Source organism: Hoplias malabaricus, chromosome 1 (genome assembly GCF_029633855.1).
Source record: "Hoplias malabaricus isolate fHopMal1 chromosome 1, fHopMal1.hap1, whole genome shotgun sequence".
Taxonomy (NCBI): domain Eukaryota; kingdom Metazoa; phylum Chordata; class Actinopteri; order Characiformes; family Erythrinidae; genus Hoplias; species Hoplias malabaricus.
In genome coordinates this window covers 15,881,686-15,896,980 of record NC_089800.1, presented here as the reverse complement: position 1 = coordinate 15,896,980, position 15,295 = coordinate 15,881,686, and the positions used below count along the sequence as shown (strand labels likewise).

Genomic DNA, 15,295 nt, shown 5'->3' with positions numbered 1-15,295 from the left:
TGAGGAGTGTGGTGTGTTCTCCCTGTGTCTGTGTGGGTTTCCTCCGGGTGACTATCTGTGAGGAGTGTGGTGTGTTCTCTCTGTGTCTGTGTGGGTTTCCTCCGGGTGACTATCTGTGAGGAGTGTGGTGTGTTCTCCCTGTGTCTGTGTGGGTTTCCTCCAGGTGATTATCTGTGTGGTGTGTTCTCCCTGTGTCTGTGTGGGTTTCCTCTGGGTGCTCCGCTTTCCTCTCACAATTTAAACACCCATGTTGGTCCCAAGCAGAACTCTGGCGCCCACGAGGCTCCATCGTGTTACGGCTCGGACTCGCACAAAAAACTAAAGCCTTATGCATCTCAGTCAGGGGCTGCGTCATGTCTGTGAATGCGTTTAATAAATAATTCATGCATAAGGCTTTAGTTTTTTGTGCGAGTCCGAGCCGTAACGCGATGGAGCCTCGTGGGCGCTGGAGTTCTGCTCGCTCTGGATCCATCATTTTCGTGATCATTAATTGTATCGTGAAACTACATGCCACGGGTTCGTGCACCAATTCAGGTTTTAAACACTAATCACACTGTGGTCCTGATGTGGAAGAGAACTGAGGGCTTATTCCTGAAATCTATACCATAGCTTGACTTAAGCAAAACTCGGCATTCCACAGTTACACTGTGTCTGCTCCATTATACGCAGCGAATTATTCAGTTTTTTTCTCAGAATTATTCAGAGTTTTTTCTCAGGATTCTGACTTTAATCTCGGAATCTTGTTTTTTTTTTTAACGCTGTGGGCCTAAAACTCCGTCGTAGTCAGATCCTGTGTCTGACTCGCTGCCAAAACGCGTTAATCTCTGTAGCACATTTTCAAAATAAAAGTTTGCGAATAAAAGCATATTTTGGTTCCAGGCAAGCTACATACTTCAGGTCTCCGATCTAATGTTCTTTTAGACTGGTTAAGGGCTATTAATGAATTCATTGTGAGTGGGTGCTTTTTACGGAGTAATCTTTATTGGCAAAACAGAAAGTTGTTAATAAACAAGTGCTCATATCCGTAGATTCCTTGTACCCCACCTGCAGTACCTACATGCCCCACTCTTTGAGAAACGCTGCCATAAAGGAACACTAGGTTAGATGTTTTTTTGCTCCTGAGGCTACCCCTTTTGTAATTCATATTTACTGACATCAGTGGGGAGGGGGACTGAAGTGGTGTTGTTTTGAAACTATATAAAATAGACTTTTTACATATTTGTACTCATAATTTGACTGTATCTAAATGTACTAAGGCATTAGCATGAGGCTAACAGTTTATGGTCCAAAATGCTTTTACATTATATATATATATATATATATATATATATATATATATATATATATATATATAGTACTGGAAAAGTATTATTTTATTTATTATTTATAAGTTGTGTTGTGAAAGTGTTAGAAACAAAATGTTCTGCCTGTGGAAAGACACATTCCCCTACAGACAGAAGATCACTGATTGTGAAACCGATTTATAGAAAACATGTCACAATTTGGTAGTTTTTTCCTATTCAGCCCAATTTCCCATTTTGTCCTTTATTTTCTCTCGTTATCCTTTGTAAAGTAGATTAGTAAATAATTTTAATGCAGTATAACCTTAACATTTTGAGCATTATTATTTTATATGACAGAACTGGAGCTTAAAATATTATATAAAATAATAAAAATGTAAACCACATTATTGATCAGGATATTAACAGTAAGATATTTTCCTCAAATCTCTGTCCTCTAACGAGAACATATTCATACCTTTTAAATGAAACAGTCCAATACAGAATGAGTGAATCTCTCTTTCACTTCAGTGAGATTCTGTAATGTATGTCTGTATTCACAAGTACGTGTTTCTGAGCTCACTATCCATTCAAATTTTCGGAGTATCATGTTGTTGGTTTTTGTGGGAGCCTATATATCTAAGACAAATTCCCTTAGAAACTTTGGACTCCTGTGCGCTATTAATTTAAGCTGTAACCTGCCTTTTCTTGAAGTTTTAAGAATGTATGAAGAGTCTGACCAATAAACGAGGACACTGACATCAGATTAAAATTTTAATTTAACTTTACACTGTTCGAAAAACAGCAGCTGCCCTTTACATGGTGTGGACAAATAGAAATGATCAAAAATAATACCATTACACTGATTTACACTGAAAGGCAAATGTAAATTCCACTGATTTCCGCTTAATTCTGTGTAAGATGTAAGCAACGTGATGGAGGGTGTTGTTTAAATGTGAAAGGGTTGAGTTCTTTTTAGTGTTGGTGAATGGAACCAGGCGTCTGTGTTCAGTATGCACATGAAACATTTTATTTCCTCTCCACAGTGTCCTTCACATCTGGGATTAAACACCACAACTTTCTCCAAACTACGTTCAGACATCAACTGTCTCCCACGTCTGGTTCCATTCCCCTCCACTGTCCTCTGCTCTGACTCCTGAAATGTCTCTAGAACCACACCACCCTTCATCACTGATTACATCTTAACTATTCAGATTTTTTGGGTGAAATCTGTGGAATTATTTTTGTTTTCCTGCTCTTGAAAGGCTACTTTGGGAGATACTTTAGTTTAAACCATGATGAGAACAGAGGACCACTTAAAACCAACTAGAACCAAAGTACAAAGTAGTCTGCAGTGTATTTTGCACCATAAGAGTGTGTTTAGTTCATATTCAGGCCTGTTTTAAGATTAACTTGAGTCTAGAGCTGCAAGGTACACAGCTGTATGCAAATGTTTGAGCACCACTGGTCAAAATATTTTTTTTGTGAATTTTGAGTGAAAATAAATGAACACAACCTTTACTTCTGCACATTTTTAAGCAGTTAATGCTTATTTGTGGATTGTAACATATCGAAGGGAAAGAAACAAAAAATTGGTCTGTGCAGAAGTTATGGCACATTCATGTTATATTTTGTTTTCCCAAAGTTTAAACTCAGATTTAAAAAACAAAAAATATATTGACCTGTCAAATATGATTTGGCTTATTTTCACTTAGGAATTCAGCATGTCGCATAAAACCAGACGCACCCAAACTTTTGCGCGACCATAACTGGAGGACAGTATGAAAATATGTTCGTTTCTATCCAACCAGTGTTGTTCACTGTGAGAATCCTGTCCAAGCACAGCTCAAGACATATTTCTAAGAGTGTTTTGGTTACATTTACTCAGTCGGTCACATTAGGTAGAATATACAACAATCAGCCATAAATTTAAAACCACACCCTTGTTTTCAACACTCACTTTTTGACAATGTCTGATCTATTCGTACCAGCACCATACACACTAACACCGCCACCACCAGCACCACGTCAATGTCAGTGCAGCACTGAGAATGATCCACCACCTCATCACACTTGCTCTGTGGGGTTCCTGACTATTGAAGAACGGGAAATTGGGCAAACACTTGCAGAACAACAGCTGTACCACAGTCTGTAAACGTAGAACTAGAGTGACCAGTGGTCAGTGAAGCTGACAGAGTGGACAGTGAATATAGGAGCAAGGAGATGGCTTTAATGTTATGGCTGATTAGTGTAACTATAAAACTGTGCTCTATGCTTTTGTTGGAAAGGTGTTGCTGTAAACAGCCACATTTTTAAATTCTCTTTATTGTGCCTCTATCCCAATCGAAGACCAAGCAAATAGGTCTTAAATCATTTTAATCTGATATGTTTGGGTGTTTAAAGTAAAAAAAAAGGTTTGTGTATTGATCGTCAGGTGGTTAAACAATTCAATGAAATACTGTTTATAGCACAAAGTCACAGGTACAAACAGCAATCAGCCAAAAAAAGCCAGTATTTCTTCACAAAAAGAAAACAAAAATCCTTGGCATTTTCAAAAACACTCAAAAAACAGCGTTCTCAAAACGTGGGTTAGGTTTTAAACACACCAGAATGCATCCTCTCTCTTACAAAGCAGCATTTACACTTAATTTGTTGTTGCAAAGATGTGGAAAAAATTTAATGGATGCAATAAAGAACCTGAGCATTGGCGCAGACTTGTTTATGCCCAAATGTTCTGAAAAAATTGGTTTGAAGTCTAAATTCACCTCCAAATACAATCTGGAGGGCTGCCATTCACTTCCAGGGAGAAGATATCAGCTTGTGCTTAGCTGCCGTTGAAGATATAACATCACTTTTATTATTGCTAGACCTAAAGTTGTCTGAAAGCAAATAGAACCAAGAAGAAGAAGTAGCAGAAGATGAAGTCACCTTTTTATGATGGAAGGGGAATGACTAGCATCTGTTCTTGGCTTTACTGAAGGATAATGACAGGAGGATGACAGGAAAGCAATAAACTAGGACGTGAAAACGAGGGCAAAAATAGTTACTGCAGTTCTGGAGAGATGAAGGTTATTCTTACAACACAGAGGAGTGGCTAAAACTGCACTCTGTGTCCAAATATTTACAGACAGCTCTTTATAATGAGTGGCTTTAGATATCACAAGGATGGTTTAGTTGTGTATACACTCTGGTGCAGCTGTCCATCTCTGGAGTCCCAGGACTAATCAGTACCTCACCTTGCTAATATTTCTGTCTGAATGCCATCAAATATTCACAGCAATGTTCCAATACGTAAAGCCTTTTTGCAGAAGCGTAGAGGCTGTTAATGCACTGAAAAGGAACACAATCTTAATTAATACCCTTCATCTCAGAGGTGTCCCCAAACGTCTGCAGAAACAGTGTATTCAGATAAACGTTCAATAATTTTTAATTGTTTACTAATGTGTTTTTAGGCTTCTGAGTTTAGCAATTTCCAAGAACTTGAAGAAGAATCTTTAAAAGCCTCTGCTTGGTCTGTTAAGTACATTTTTATTGTGTACCTTTTATAAAATGTCTGATTTGGACAGTTAATCTAATAATAAATGGCATCTAATTATACTATCTGTAATAATACAAAACGTACATAGACTTTTGTCAAGTATCAGTTTGAAAAGCTGTTGTGAAGCACCTTATTTAAGAGCCAAATTCATTTCATTTGAAATGATAATTTTACATATTCTTTGTCAAGCCCTTAACACATAATTAATTAACATGATAACGCAGAAACGTACCAAGAATAACACGTCCTGTGAAAAAATGTCCAGAGCTGACTGACATCTTTCCACAGAATGGCTGTAGCATGCTTTTTAAAAAATGTACAAAACAAAATGATGCTTTGTAGATTTAGAGAAATATAAAAAATTCCTCTTCCTTCAAGGGGAGCTCAACTTCAACCACTTCATTATAAATTCACATATCTTCTACAATGCTTGTAATTTTTATGGAGTCTTCCAGATCTATTAGAGCGATGTTGTTAAAGTTTTTCAGTCATGTCTGATTTACAAGGCAGGTTCCCCTTTGCCTTAAATGATATCGTTGCCAGTGAATTCCCCTTAAATCCAGTCAAAAATTTTATTTGACTTTTTTTGAGAACAATTATAAAGTTATGTAACTTATTTGTAAGTTATATGTGTATTTCTAATAGCATAATAATTTGGCTTTTTTCAGGCGCCATTTCTCATAATCCTGTCAAAATGAGACTGTATAAAATCGATACTAACTTCTAGAAATAAGTATCATTATCTAATATTGATGTGTCTACAGACAATGTTACAGATATTGACTGGGTTTAAAGAGTTTTCCTCTGTAAAAGCATAATATTCCTCAGCCCTTTTAATCCAAATCAGAATGCACCTTTTTAAAATCAAAACCTGAATCTGAGCAACAACAAATTTAGCATGAATCCGCAGCAAAGATGAAACAATTAAGAATGAATGTGAAAGCTTTGGACACAAGAAGAAAGGAAAATAACCCACGAGGAAAAAGAAATTCACAAATGTTTTGTAAACCTTTTTAACGACTTTTAACTCACTTTAACCCAAAAGTGCAAGTGACTACTGTGTCTTTCTCCCGGTTCAGTAGTGCTTCTCCTGCAGGTAGTCTTTCATTTTGTTTGGTAAAGGCAGTTTCTGGATCAGGTCAATGCGAGTGTACTGCCGGATCACAAAGCGGCACAAATACTGCAGCGAGCGAACCTGCATGAACCGAGACACGGGATTGGTCAATCGGACTGGGTATGTGGCCGAGCCCGGGAGACGGGATCTGGAGTAACAAAAGGCGCCATTTTCTGAGTCTTTTATCGAGTGTTCGATCAGGTCCACAATGGAGGTGTGACCTTCTACGTCCGGCTGCTCGTAAAAGCTGAACCTACCGTTCGAGTGTTCGATTCTCGTGTGGAGAGTCTTTCCCTGTGATCGAAAGCTCAGACTGAGAAGATAGCGATCGTCAGAGCTGTCCCGGACCAAAAAAGATCCGTCCAGAAGATCAAGCAGCTTTTCCTCTGCTTCCCATCGAGTTATAGGTCCCCAGTACCAACCCTGCTTGGCTAATTTCTTCAGCTCCTCCGTGAGGCTTGTTACAACCATGGGGCCGCTGCTCTGGACTGAGTCGTAAACCCTGCTCACACCAGGAGCTGAGTTCGGATCGAAATTGAGGTGATGCCTCACCCTCTCTGCCACTTGCAAATCGCCACCAAAACTGGAATATGTTCTTGGCATCGGAATTTGAAGTTCTCTGCTAGAAAAGGGTGAAAAGGATGGTGACAGGGAAGGCGCGTCCCCTCTCGAACTCTGGAGGTCTAGTCCTGGATTCCCAAGGAGAATCCCGCTCACAGATTGATCCATGAGCATGTCCGAGGACAGGAGCTCGTCCTGGCCTTGGTCCACATTCAGCGAGTGGGTGTCCACCTCCATGGGGGTGGAGGCATCCAAACAGAAGGAGTGAGAAGAGTCTGGGTACATTCCCTCATCTAAAGGCATGGTGTACTGGATGTAGTCCTGAGGCGCGAGTCCGATGACGACAGGCACGTGTTCCTCGATGTTCAGATGCAAATCGCCGTTTTGAGGCTCTAAGTTTTTCGGATCATCGAAAAGCCCTTCGAGCTGAATGTCGTGGAACTCTTTCCTGATGCCGTTCATGGAGGGGCTTGGGCTGGGAGTGTGAACCATGGCTTTTACCTTCACCTCCATCTTTATACAAGCTTCCTTTGGGGCCACGGGCCTTAGGGGCCAAGGTGAGGGGCTGTAGTGGTGGCTCCTGAGGGAGGAGGACCTCAAGGGCCGCTGGGCTTTGACTTCACTGAAGCTTATTGGGACAGAAGAGGACGAAAAGTTGTCATCGTCGTCTCCAGAGCCCACCGAGGTGGACCCTACTTTACCCTTGGCTTTCTGCTTTGTGGAGAGCCTCCTCTTTAAGGTGCCCATCAGACTCTCGCTCTTGGATCTCCTCTCGCTTTTGTGATTCCTCGCCTCTTCTCCATGGAGATCGCATGCCAAATCTTTGGCATAGCAGCCTCCAAAAAGTGAGTCATCCTTTGAGAACTCTGAGGCCAACGACGATTTCTGGAGCATCATGAAGTCTCCGTCATCTTTGCCCTTCATATTGAATGGTTTCCTGAACGTCTTAAGGCTGATCTTCTTCATCCTGATGTTCACTAACCACAAACACCTTCCATGTGAGCGGGAGACGCCAATCACAACACAGCACTTGTTATCTGAGGAGGACGACAAAAAAAATAAATAAATAAAAGCTGATTAGTTGTGCCCAGGTGAGTTAAATTAGATTTCTTAGTTCTTAGTATATGGAAACAAGATAAAAACATTTAAACATGCAGCAGATATGTCCAATCTTCATTAATGTAACTTACTTTGTTTAATTTTAACATAAACAAACAAACATAAAAAGAAAACAGAATTGTATTGGCACAAAGAGATTGCATATTATAATTTAAAAAATAAAACCTTGTGCCCGTTACATCTTAATTTTCATTATTGTTTTAAAAATATTATTTACGCCGCATAATGCTCAAATTTCCCAAAACTATGTACAAAAGACTAATTTCATTAACAAAGTTTGGACAGTTTAGTATTTCACTTTGGGACAAGACTTTGTTCTAATGACAGCAGAACCGTTTTCCAGGTAGCTTTCGACTTACAGTTTAAAATAAATCAGTCAAACTATTCTGGCCTTTATTAATCATCTGCTTTGTGAACTAAACCAGACTAGACCTAGTAGCTAAGCTACCCTTCTTTAACACGAACAATAGCAAAGTAACTATAAACGTTTCTGTCTTGTAACTTATAGCTAATTCCTAACGCACGAAATACTGAGATTAAGGTTAAGAGATGTATTTTTAATAACCACAAACAGCGTATTTACGTATTTAATAAATCAGCTAAACGTTAAGCTAGCAAAGATAATTAGCACCACTAGTTAATAGCAGGCCTCGTGTTTAGCTTGTTTTTATGTTGTAGGTTTAATTTGTAACATTTTCTCTCACAAAACAAACGATTCTCATTATTAATGTCTCTAATCGCGATTCAGACACGAATAAAAGAGAAAAATGTAACATTTTAGTACACTGACAAAGCCAAAGAGACAGTTAGCTGACGTGCTAACCAGCAGCTACCCACAGTTAGTAAACCAATACTTACTCCTGAAGCGCTTCAGCTTTTTTATCTTATTTTTTTCAGATATTAATAACCACCCTGTTTAACTACGTTTTCGCCACATACACGAACTCCTAATATTTCCAATAGTACGTGAAGAAACTATAGAGCTAACTAGCAGGCTAACTTAGCTACGTTAGCAAACATTAGCCTCAGTTCCTAGTGAAATAATAAACTATTTTCAACATTTCATGACATATATGGGTCCATTTCGTGCAGAAAAATGGAGTCTCTGTAATCATTTCGATCCGTAGTTCATTCTAAGTCGTCTGTCTAAAGCCTTATTCCTCTCCTTTTCTTGCTAAGTTTCTCCCCTCGTTTCTCTCTTCTTTTCTCTCTGCTTTCCTCCTGTTTTCTCTTCCTTTGTCGCCTGTTGCAGCAAAAAAAAAAAATTAAAAAAAAGGAAAAAAGCACATTCAATTTCAATAAACTTACAATTCAGTTTATACACCACACTTAATGTTTCACACTTATATTAAAAAATTATATATGTGTGTATATATCTGTTTTGATTCTAATTTTTTAAACTTTCCTGCTGAGCAGCAATTAATATATTATTAATGTGTTATAACAACTATCACTAAATATTTATCAAATCATTTTAAATTAATTTAAAATAAAGATGAAATACAAACATAATAGTACAAACATAATACAAAATAGTAATACAAACATAATAGTCGTAGTAAAATAAGATATATATAAAAAGCACTATAAGATAAATTTTGTCATTGTAGTTAAACAGTGAAGCTTTGGAGCTCTCAGGGACAGGAGAAAAAAAGATAAAAATAGAAATACAAATTATAAACACAGAACCATTTACAGACTTATATACAGAGCTGTGTAAATAGGTATGTCATAGTATACATATTCTTATTTGTCAAATGCTTTACTACATCATATAAATGCTATAAATTTAGTGTATTATTTGTGTGTTTATTTAATGAAAGAGTACACATCAATATTTATTTAAGTATGGTGTTTGTGATTTGTCTTCCCTGGCCATGAGCCAATGTTAATGTTGATATTATTAAGACTGTTATTGCCATGGTAATATAATGACTTGGAACGGAAGCCCTAAAAGGACATGGTTTAACACATATTCTTTATATCCACTTTGCAGTTATAGCAGGTTAATTTTATTTATCAAGATCTCTAATTATTGTTACAAAACTATTATTCACGTATATATCATTGCACTGAAATAACAGTATAATTAATTTCATATCTGCCGTTTACAGCCTTCTGTGCAGCAGTGTCAGAGGAGTAGGAGCACATTGACCCAAGCATTAAATGTTCTTTAATCAAGGCTTGGCACAAGCTGAGAAGAACAAACTGAGTTTCTGTGGTGAAACAGTACGGCCAAGTGACATTATCGCTGCAGGATTTTAAATGTCACCCACAGTCAGGAATACCACCTTAAATCAGATGCCTTAAAACTTAAAGCCTCCAGCCTTTTCTCTTCTGTGTCAATAAAGTCTGAGCTTCAATGATGATTAATATTCCATATACAAATCCAGAAGGGGACTTCCAGCTGATGTCCTGGCAACATCTGGAACTTTAGGTGAAATTAAGATAAATAAAAAATGACAAAAATATATTCTACTCACTTTACTTTTCACACATTGAGGGGCATGCTGTAAAAAATGTATTTTATATGGTGTTCCACAGGGCTCTACACTGGGCCCCATTCACTGTGTGTGTTACTACTTATGTTTTTTTCTCATGCAAGAGCTGAATGAGGCAGAAGAGATTTGCTCAATACGTCTGCAGCATCTCTCACATTGATTCAGTGCTTCAGTCTGACTGTTCTACGCTGGGGGGGGTGAGGGGGTCAGGGGTCCCGAGTGCCCACCTTAATCTCCTCAACACTTTCAGTGGAGCGGAAGAGTGTATTACAGTCCATCAGCAGAGTGGGGGTCCTCTCCCTCTCCTCTCTCTGTTGCTCTCACTTTCTCGACTCATTTCTGTGGCTTTTGTTTCTCAGAAAAAAAAAAATCTGAAATCATTTATTGAACACTTCCCTTCTTCACCTTTACCCCCGCAGTCACACTGCAATAAGAGATAGAGATGGGAGAGTGGGGAAAAAAGAAAGAGGTAAAGGAGAAATACAGAGAGAAAGAGAGACTGAAGGAGAAAGTGTGACATGAGACACAGGGAGAAGGGAGAGCAAGAGCACGAGATGGGAGTGAGTGAGAGAGCCTCAGTACCCCTATAGGTCTCTTGACTCTCTTCAAGCCAGAGCCCTTCAGGTGTCCATGAGACTCTGCGGTAAAAGAGAAAGAATGAAAGAAAAGGAGAGGGAGAGAGACGGAGATCTCCACTAATTCACTAGGTCTATTTAATGTTCACCTTTAATTTATTTTATTTGTTTGTTATTTAATTCTTACTAATTTCAGAAACACTAAATGAAGTGGACATGGATGTGTTCTGAATAAAGTAAAGAAACTGAAAGACATTCAGCATGTTGTTGTGTTGAAAAAAAGTGTATTTTGTGGATGAACTTAAAAGTGGATGGACATTATTTTTAAAGGGAAGGAGAAGAAGAGACTAGGACTGAAAGAGACTGAAAGACTACCAAAGACAAAGGGGGGAAAAGAGAGAGAAAAAAAGAGAGTGTCCTAGGCTGACACTGGCAGAAAGATAGAAAAAGAGAAAGGTAAAGGATAGAATACAGAGAGAGACAATAAGAGAATGATGAGGTGAAAGAAAGAAAGAAAGAAAGCCAAAGGTAGAGAAAGGGAGTTGGACAGAGATATAAGGATTGAGTGAAAGGGAAAGAAAATTGTAGTGTCTTCATCTGTCATATTACTTATGTATTATTTTGTTATTGACCATATTTGTTTTTATTTGTTTTCTGAGAATTATGCATTAATTATATGGGGTTTTTTATTTTCTCTTTCTTCTCCTTTGTATATGTGGATCTGGCAACCTAAATGAAGTGCTTTTTACATGTCAAGCCTCTGATGGTGTTTCTGTATGTGCTGTAAGATAAAGACAATAAAATAAAAATCACCACTACCAGCTTCAGGGGTGATCTTTTAAGTGTTTTAGCACCGGTGTGATGGGAGTCTACAGAACTGTAATATGGACAGAAAAGCAACAGAAACCTGAACGAAAATGAGAGATGGAGAGAGACAGGGGAAGGGGTTGAGTTGGTGATGGAGTCCTGGTGAGAGGAGCCTGCTGGTGATGAGAGAAAATGAAGCTCGGACACATCACCGCTGTCCACTTCCTGTGTCTCAGTGAGAGGAATGAGAGATCTGTCATAAAACCCTGATTAAATCAGACTTCACACAGAGACAGACTCACGCATCAGACTCAGACTCAGACTTAGAGTCCGACGCCTGGGAACGAGTGCACACTTCAGACCAAACAGCACAGGGGTCACAGCACTCGGGCTGGTTACTATCTGTGAAAACTCTTTTTTGGTGTATTTTTAATATATATATTTATCACATCTGTATTGTGTAATATATTTATTTATTATACTTTTTTAAAAAATTAATAAATTAATTCATATTCTCTATTTACTATTTATCTACTTTATCCTATTCAGGGTTGTGCATCCAGAATCTTAATGGACAGAGCATCACACACACTCACACTCACACACACACATGTCATGGATCACTGTGTTAGGGAGTGTGGTGTGTTCTCCCTGTGTCTTCGTGGATTTCCTCCGGGTGACTGTCTGTGAGGAGTGTGGTGTGTTCTCCCTGTGTCTCAGTGGGTTTCCTCCCTGTGTCTGAGTGGGTTTCCTCCAGGTGACTGTCTGTGAGGAGTGTGGTGTGTTCTCCCTGTGCCTGCGTGGGATTCCTCCGGGTGACTGTGAGGAGTGTGGTGTGTTCTCCCTGTGTCTGTGTGGGTTTCCTCCGGGTGACTGTCTGTGAGGAGTGTGGTGTGTTCTCCCTGTGTCTGAGTGGGTTTCCTCCGGGTGACTGTCTGTGAGGAGTGTGGTGTGTTCTCCTTGTGTCTGTGTGGGTTTCCTACGGGTGCTCCGCTTTCCTCCCACAATTTAAACACCCATGTTGGTCGTTAAAGTGTGTGTGTGAATCTGTTGACTGGTGTAAGAGTGAGTGGATTATTATCCAGGTGTGTGTATGACTGAGTGAGTATGTGAGTGACTGAGTGAGTGTGTGAATGATGTACACTATTGTGACGATGGCAGCTTCTCTAAGACCAGAAAAACTCAGTCTCTGCGCTTATCAGTGCATCTAAGATTTATGGAGAGAATTCCAGGAAACTGGTGGAGTTCCCTTTAAACTGTGATTTATATTTGATTCACTGTTATCTGTTCGTGTCAGTGCTTGGTCTGTTTACAAGAAATCACATATTAATTGTCATTATTTGTAATATTTTCTCTTATAAATCTCTGAACATCTCGATGTTTTATGATCCCAGGTCTGAAAACATCACCAAATAAGCATCAGCTCCAGCTGTGTGTGGCGTACAGACAGAAAAATCTGATGTTTGATCAGAGATTACTCCTGTGACTCTGACAGTCTGGGTCGGTTGAATTATTTCAGCATGTAGCGAATAAAGCCGTGTCTGATCTCAGTATTGATCTCCGATGAGGAGAAGACTCCTGTGTGTAAACACTCAGACACTGATATTGACGCTGCGATGGACAGAGCCATTTCAGACACGGATACATTTACAGAGCAAATGCCAAAGCTGCGAAAGGAGATATTACACTGAAAATTAAATCATTTTGAACACATCCTTTTCATCTACACGTTCAACTGTATCAACAAACCCCTTCTAATGAGGCATTTGATGTACACACACACACACACTGTGTATAACTTATGTACCAAAACAGGACGCACTGCAGCGACAGGAGTCTAAGGTCAGCATGCTCAGTGCTCAGAGACCACCAGAGGGGTATAAAGCCCAACACTGGGCGGCGGGGCAGTACAACTCTGTTCTCAGGAACTATAAAGGTCCTTCTATTACACTGGGGATTAGTTGTTTTGTTAGATTTTTTTTTTTTCAAATGGACAAAACTATTATTAAATGGTATTTTAAGTTGTGCCACTGTAGTTGATTTTTTGTTTTTTTCAAAATCCAAATTCCAGGTAAATATCAGAAATAAAAAGTTTGATGCACATGAGTTTAAAAGATGTTTTTTGGCAATGAGATATTTAAATCCATATATTACAACCCAAAAGTATATGAATTCATTAACGAAATGTTTATATATTTTTAAGATTTTAACATATTAGTATTGTATTGTAATATAAATACCTACCTCTTTATTTGTATATTACTTTGTAAATTTGCCCATCACTAACATTGTATTTTGTCCTCCAAACACAAATAAATGTATTCAGAAATACTTTTAATGTTTTTACAAACTTAAAAATAGTGAAAAACCTTGTTTAACACCAATTCCGAATAGTGTTGAACGCTGCTCTGCTCTGTGACTAGAAAGGCGCGGGAGTTGAAAACCATCCGAAACGTTTCGCAGGTGCACTTTAAACAATGTTACATATTTTCAGGAATATGTCTTAATTTATGCTACTTAAATCTAAACAATCTTTTTCACGACACTCAAGAAGACCATGGAATTATCCTCTCTTATTAAAAAGACAGGTAAGATGCGCTTTGTTTCATTTAATAAAGGCTACTTCGATTACTAACGTCACTTTGTTTTTTTCCACTTTGTTGTTTAATCCATAAACGCCACGAGTTCAGGTACCGAGATGTGGTACAGATGTTTAAATCTATTTGTGAGAGTATTCATTTATTGAGTATGCTCAAATTATGAGTTTACGAACCTAAATCGAACTTCTTTCATGAACTTTCCGTTCCACCTTAAATGGTGCAGTAGTGACGTCTAGGTGTCACAGGATACCGTAGAACAGCAGCACTACTTAAGGTGGAAATGACAACTCCTAAAAGAAGCAGTCAATAAAGAGGGAAAAACTTAAAGCGCATGGTGTATGTATTGCACTTGTTATTATTTTAAGAATATAGAGTGTCGAAAAAGCCAAAATGAAGAGTTGGCTGACATAAAGCGGCTTAAATAAAGTTTTAAAAAGTTATAGACTCGGAAAAAGTTACTTTGTTATTCAGTACTAAGTTAGTATAAACTCAAGCTTTTTATTTAGTGATATTTAGGTTCATGGATGGAGATATCTGTTATTTTTAATGTAAATTAAATTATGTTTAAGAAACGCCTTTACGTGTGCGGTGGTTGCTTAGCTACACTGACTAACCGTTACTGAGGTATAGGCTGTGTTCTAATGCACTTGTGAAGGATCGTACTTGTGTTCTATATTTGTAGTGTACTTACTTATGCTACATACTTCAAAGTCCCCTCTTTGTCACTTTGTATTTCGTGCAGTAATTAATTCAACGTTAACAACGTTTGTTACGTCGTGATAATGGATTTAACAGTTTGTATTATCAAAAAAAAAATCTGTTTATTGCTAAAACTCAGTGAATATTGTGATAATGAAATAATGATTTATCTTAATAAAATGTTTATGTTTTGGTAATGAATTATATAATCTGTAATCTCAATAAAATATTTATGCTATCATGATAAAATGTAATAAAGAAAGGAGTATTCAGTATTAACAGCATAAAACACATTTGAACTCATAGAACTTGTAATTTGATGCTCAAACATCAGTGATAAAAGCAGTTCATATCACTCAGAGGAATTGCCACAATAACAGTCACAATATTTATGTTATTGACTTACTAATATATACATATTGTCATTGCTTGAATCATTCTTGCTGACCTCATTGTTGCTCATTGTGTTCTCTGGTGTCCTGTTCTGGAGCCATTATACGG

At 38.1% G+C, this 15,295-nt stretch overlaps 2 protein-coding genes across 4 annotated transcripts in view; one reads left to right on the top strand and one right to left on the bottom strand.

The window, feature by feature from the left end:
• Positions 1 to 2,050: 2,050 nt before the first annotated feature.
• LOC136668144 (suppressor of cytokine signaling 6) lies at positions 2,051 to 8,796 on the bottom strand. The gene is made up of 2 exons (XM_066645884.1): positions 8,471 to 8,796; positions 2,051 to 7,530 (listed from the first exon to the last, which is right to left on the bottom strand). Exon 2 carries the CDS (start codon positions 7,457 to 7,459, stop codon positions 5,894 to 5,896), a length of 1,566 nt encoding a protein of 521 aa, XP_066501981.1. The 5' UTR covers positions 7,460 to 7,530; positions 8,471 to 8,796; the 3' UTR covers positions 2,051 to 5,893.
• A 5,127-nt stretch (positions 8,797 to 13,923) lies between these two features.
• rttn (rotatin) overlaps positions 13,924 to 15,295 on the top strand; it is a 53,666-nt gene continuing 52,294 nt past the window's right edge. For 2 of the 3 annotated variants that reach the window (XM_066644754.1, XM_066645018.1), the window contains exon 1: positions 13,937 to 14,083. In XM_066644754.1, coding sequence (XP_066500851.1) covers positions 14,053 to 14,083 — 31 coding nt within the window. In that variant the 5' untranslated portion in view covers positions 13,937 to 14,052. Of the gene's footprint in view, positions 14,084 to 15,295 lie in introns of all 3 variants that reach the window. The other variant, XM_066643958.1, reaches the window with a different exon arrangement.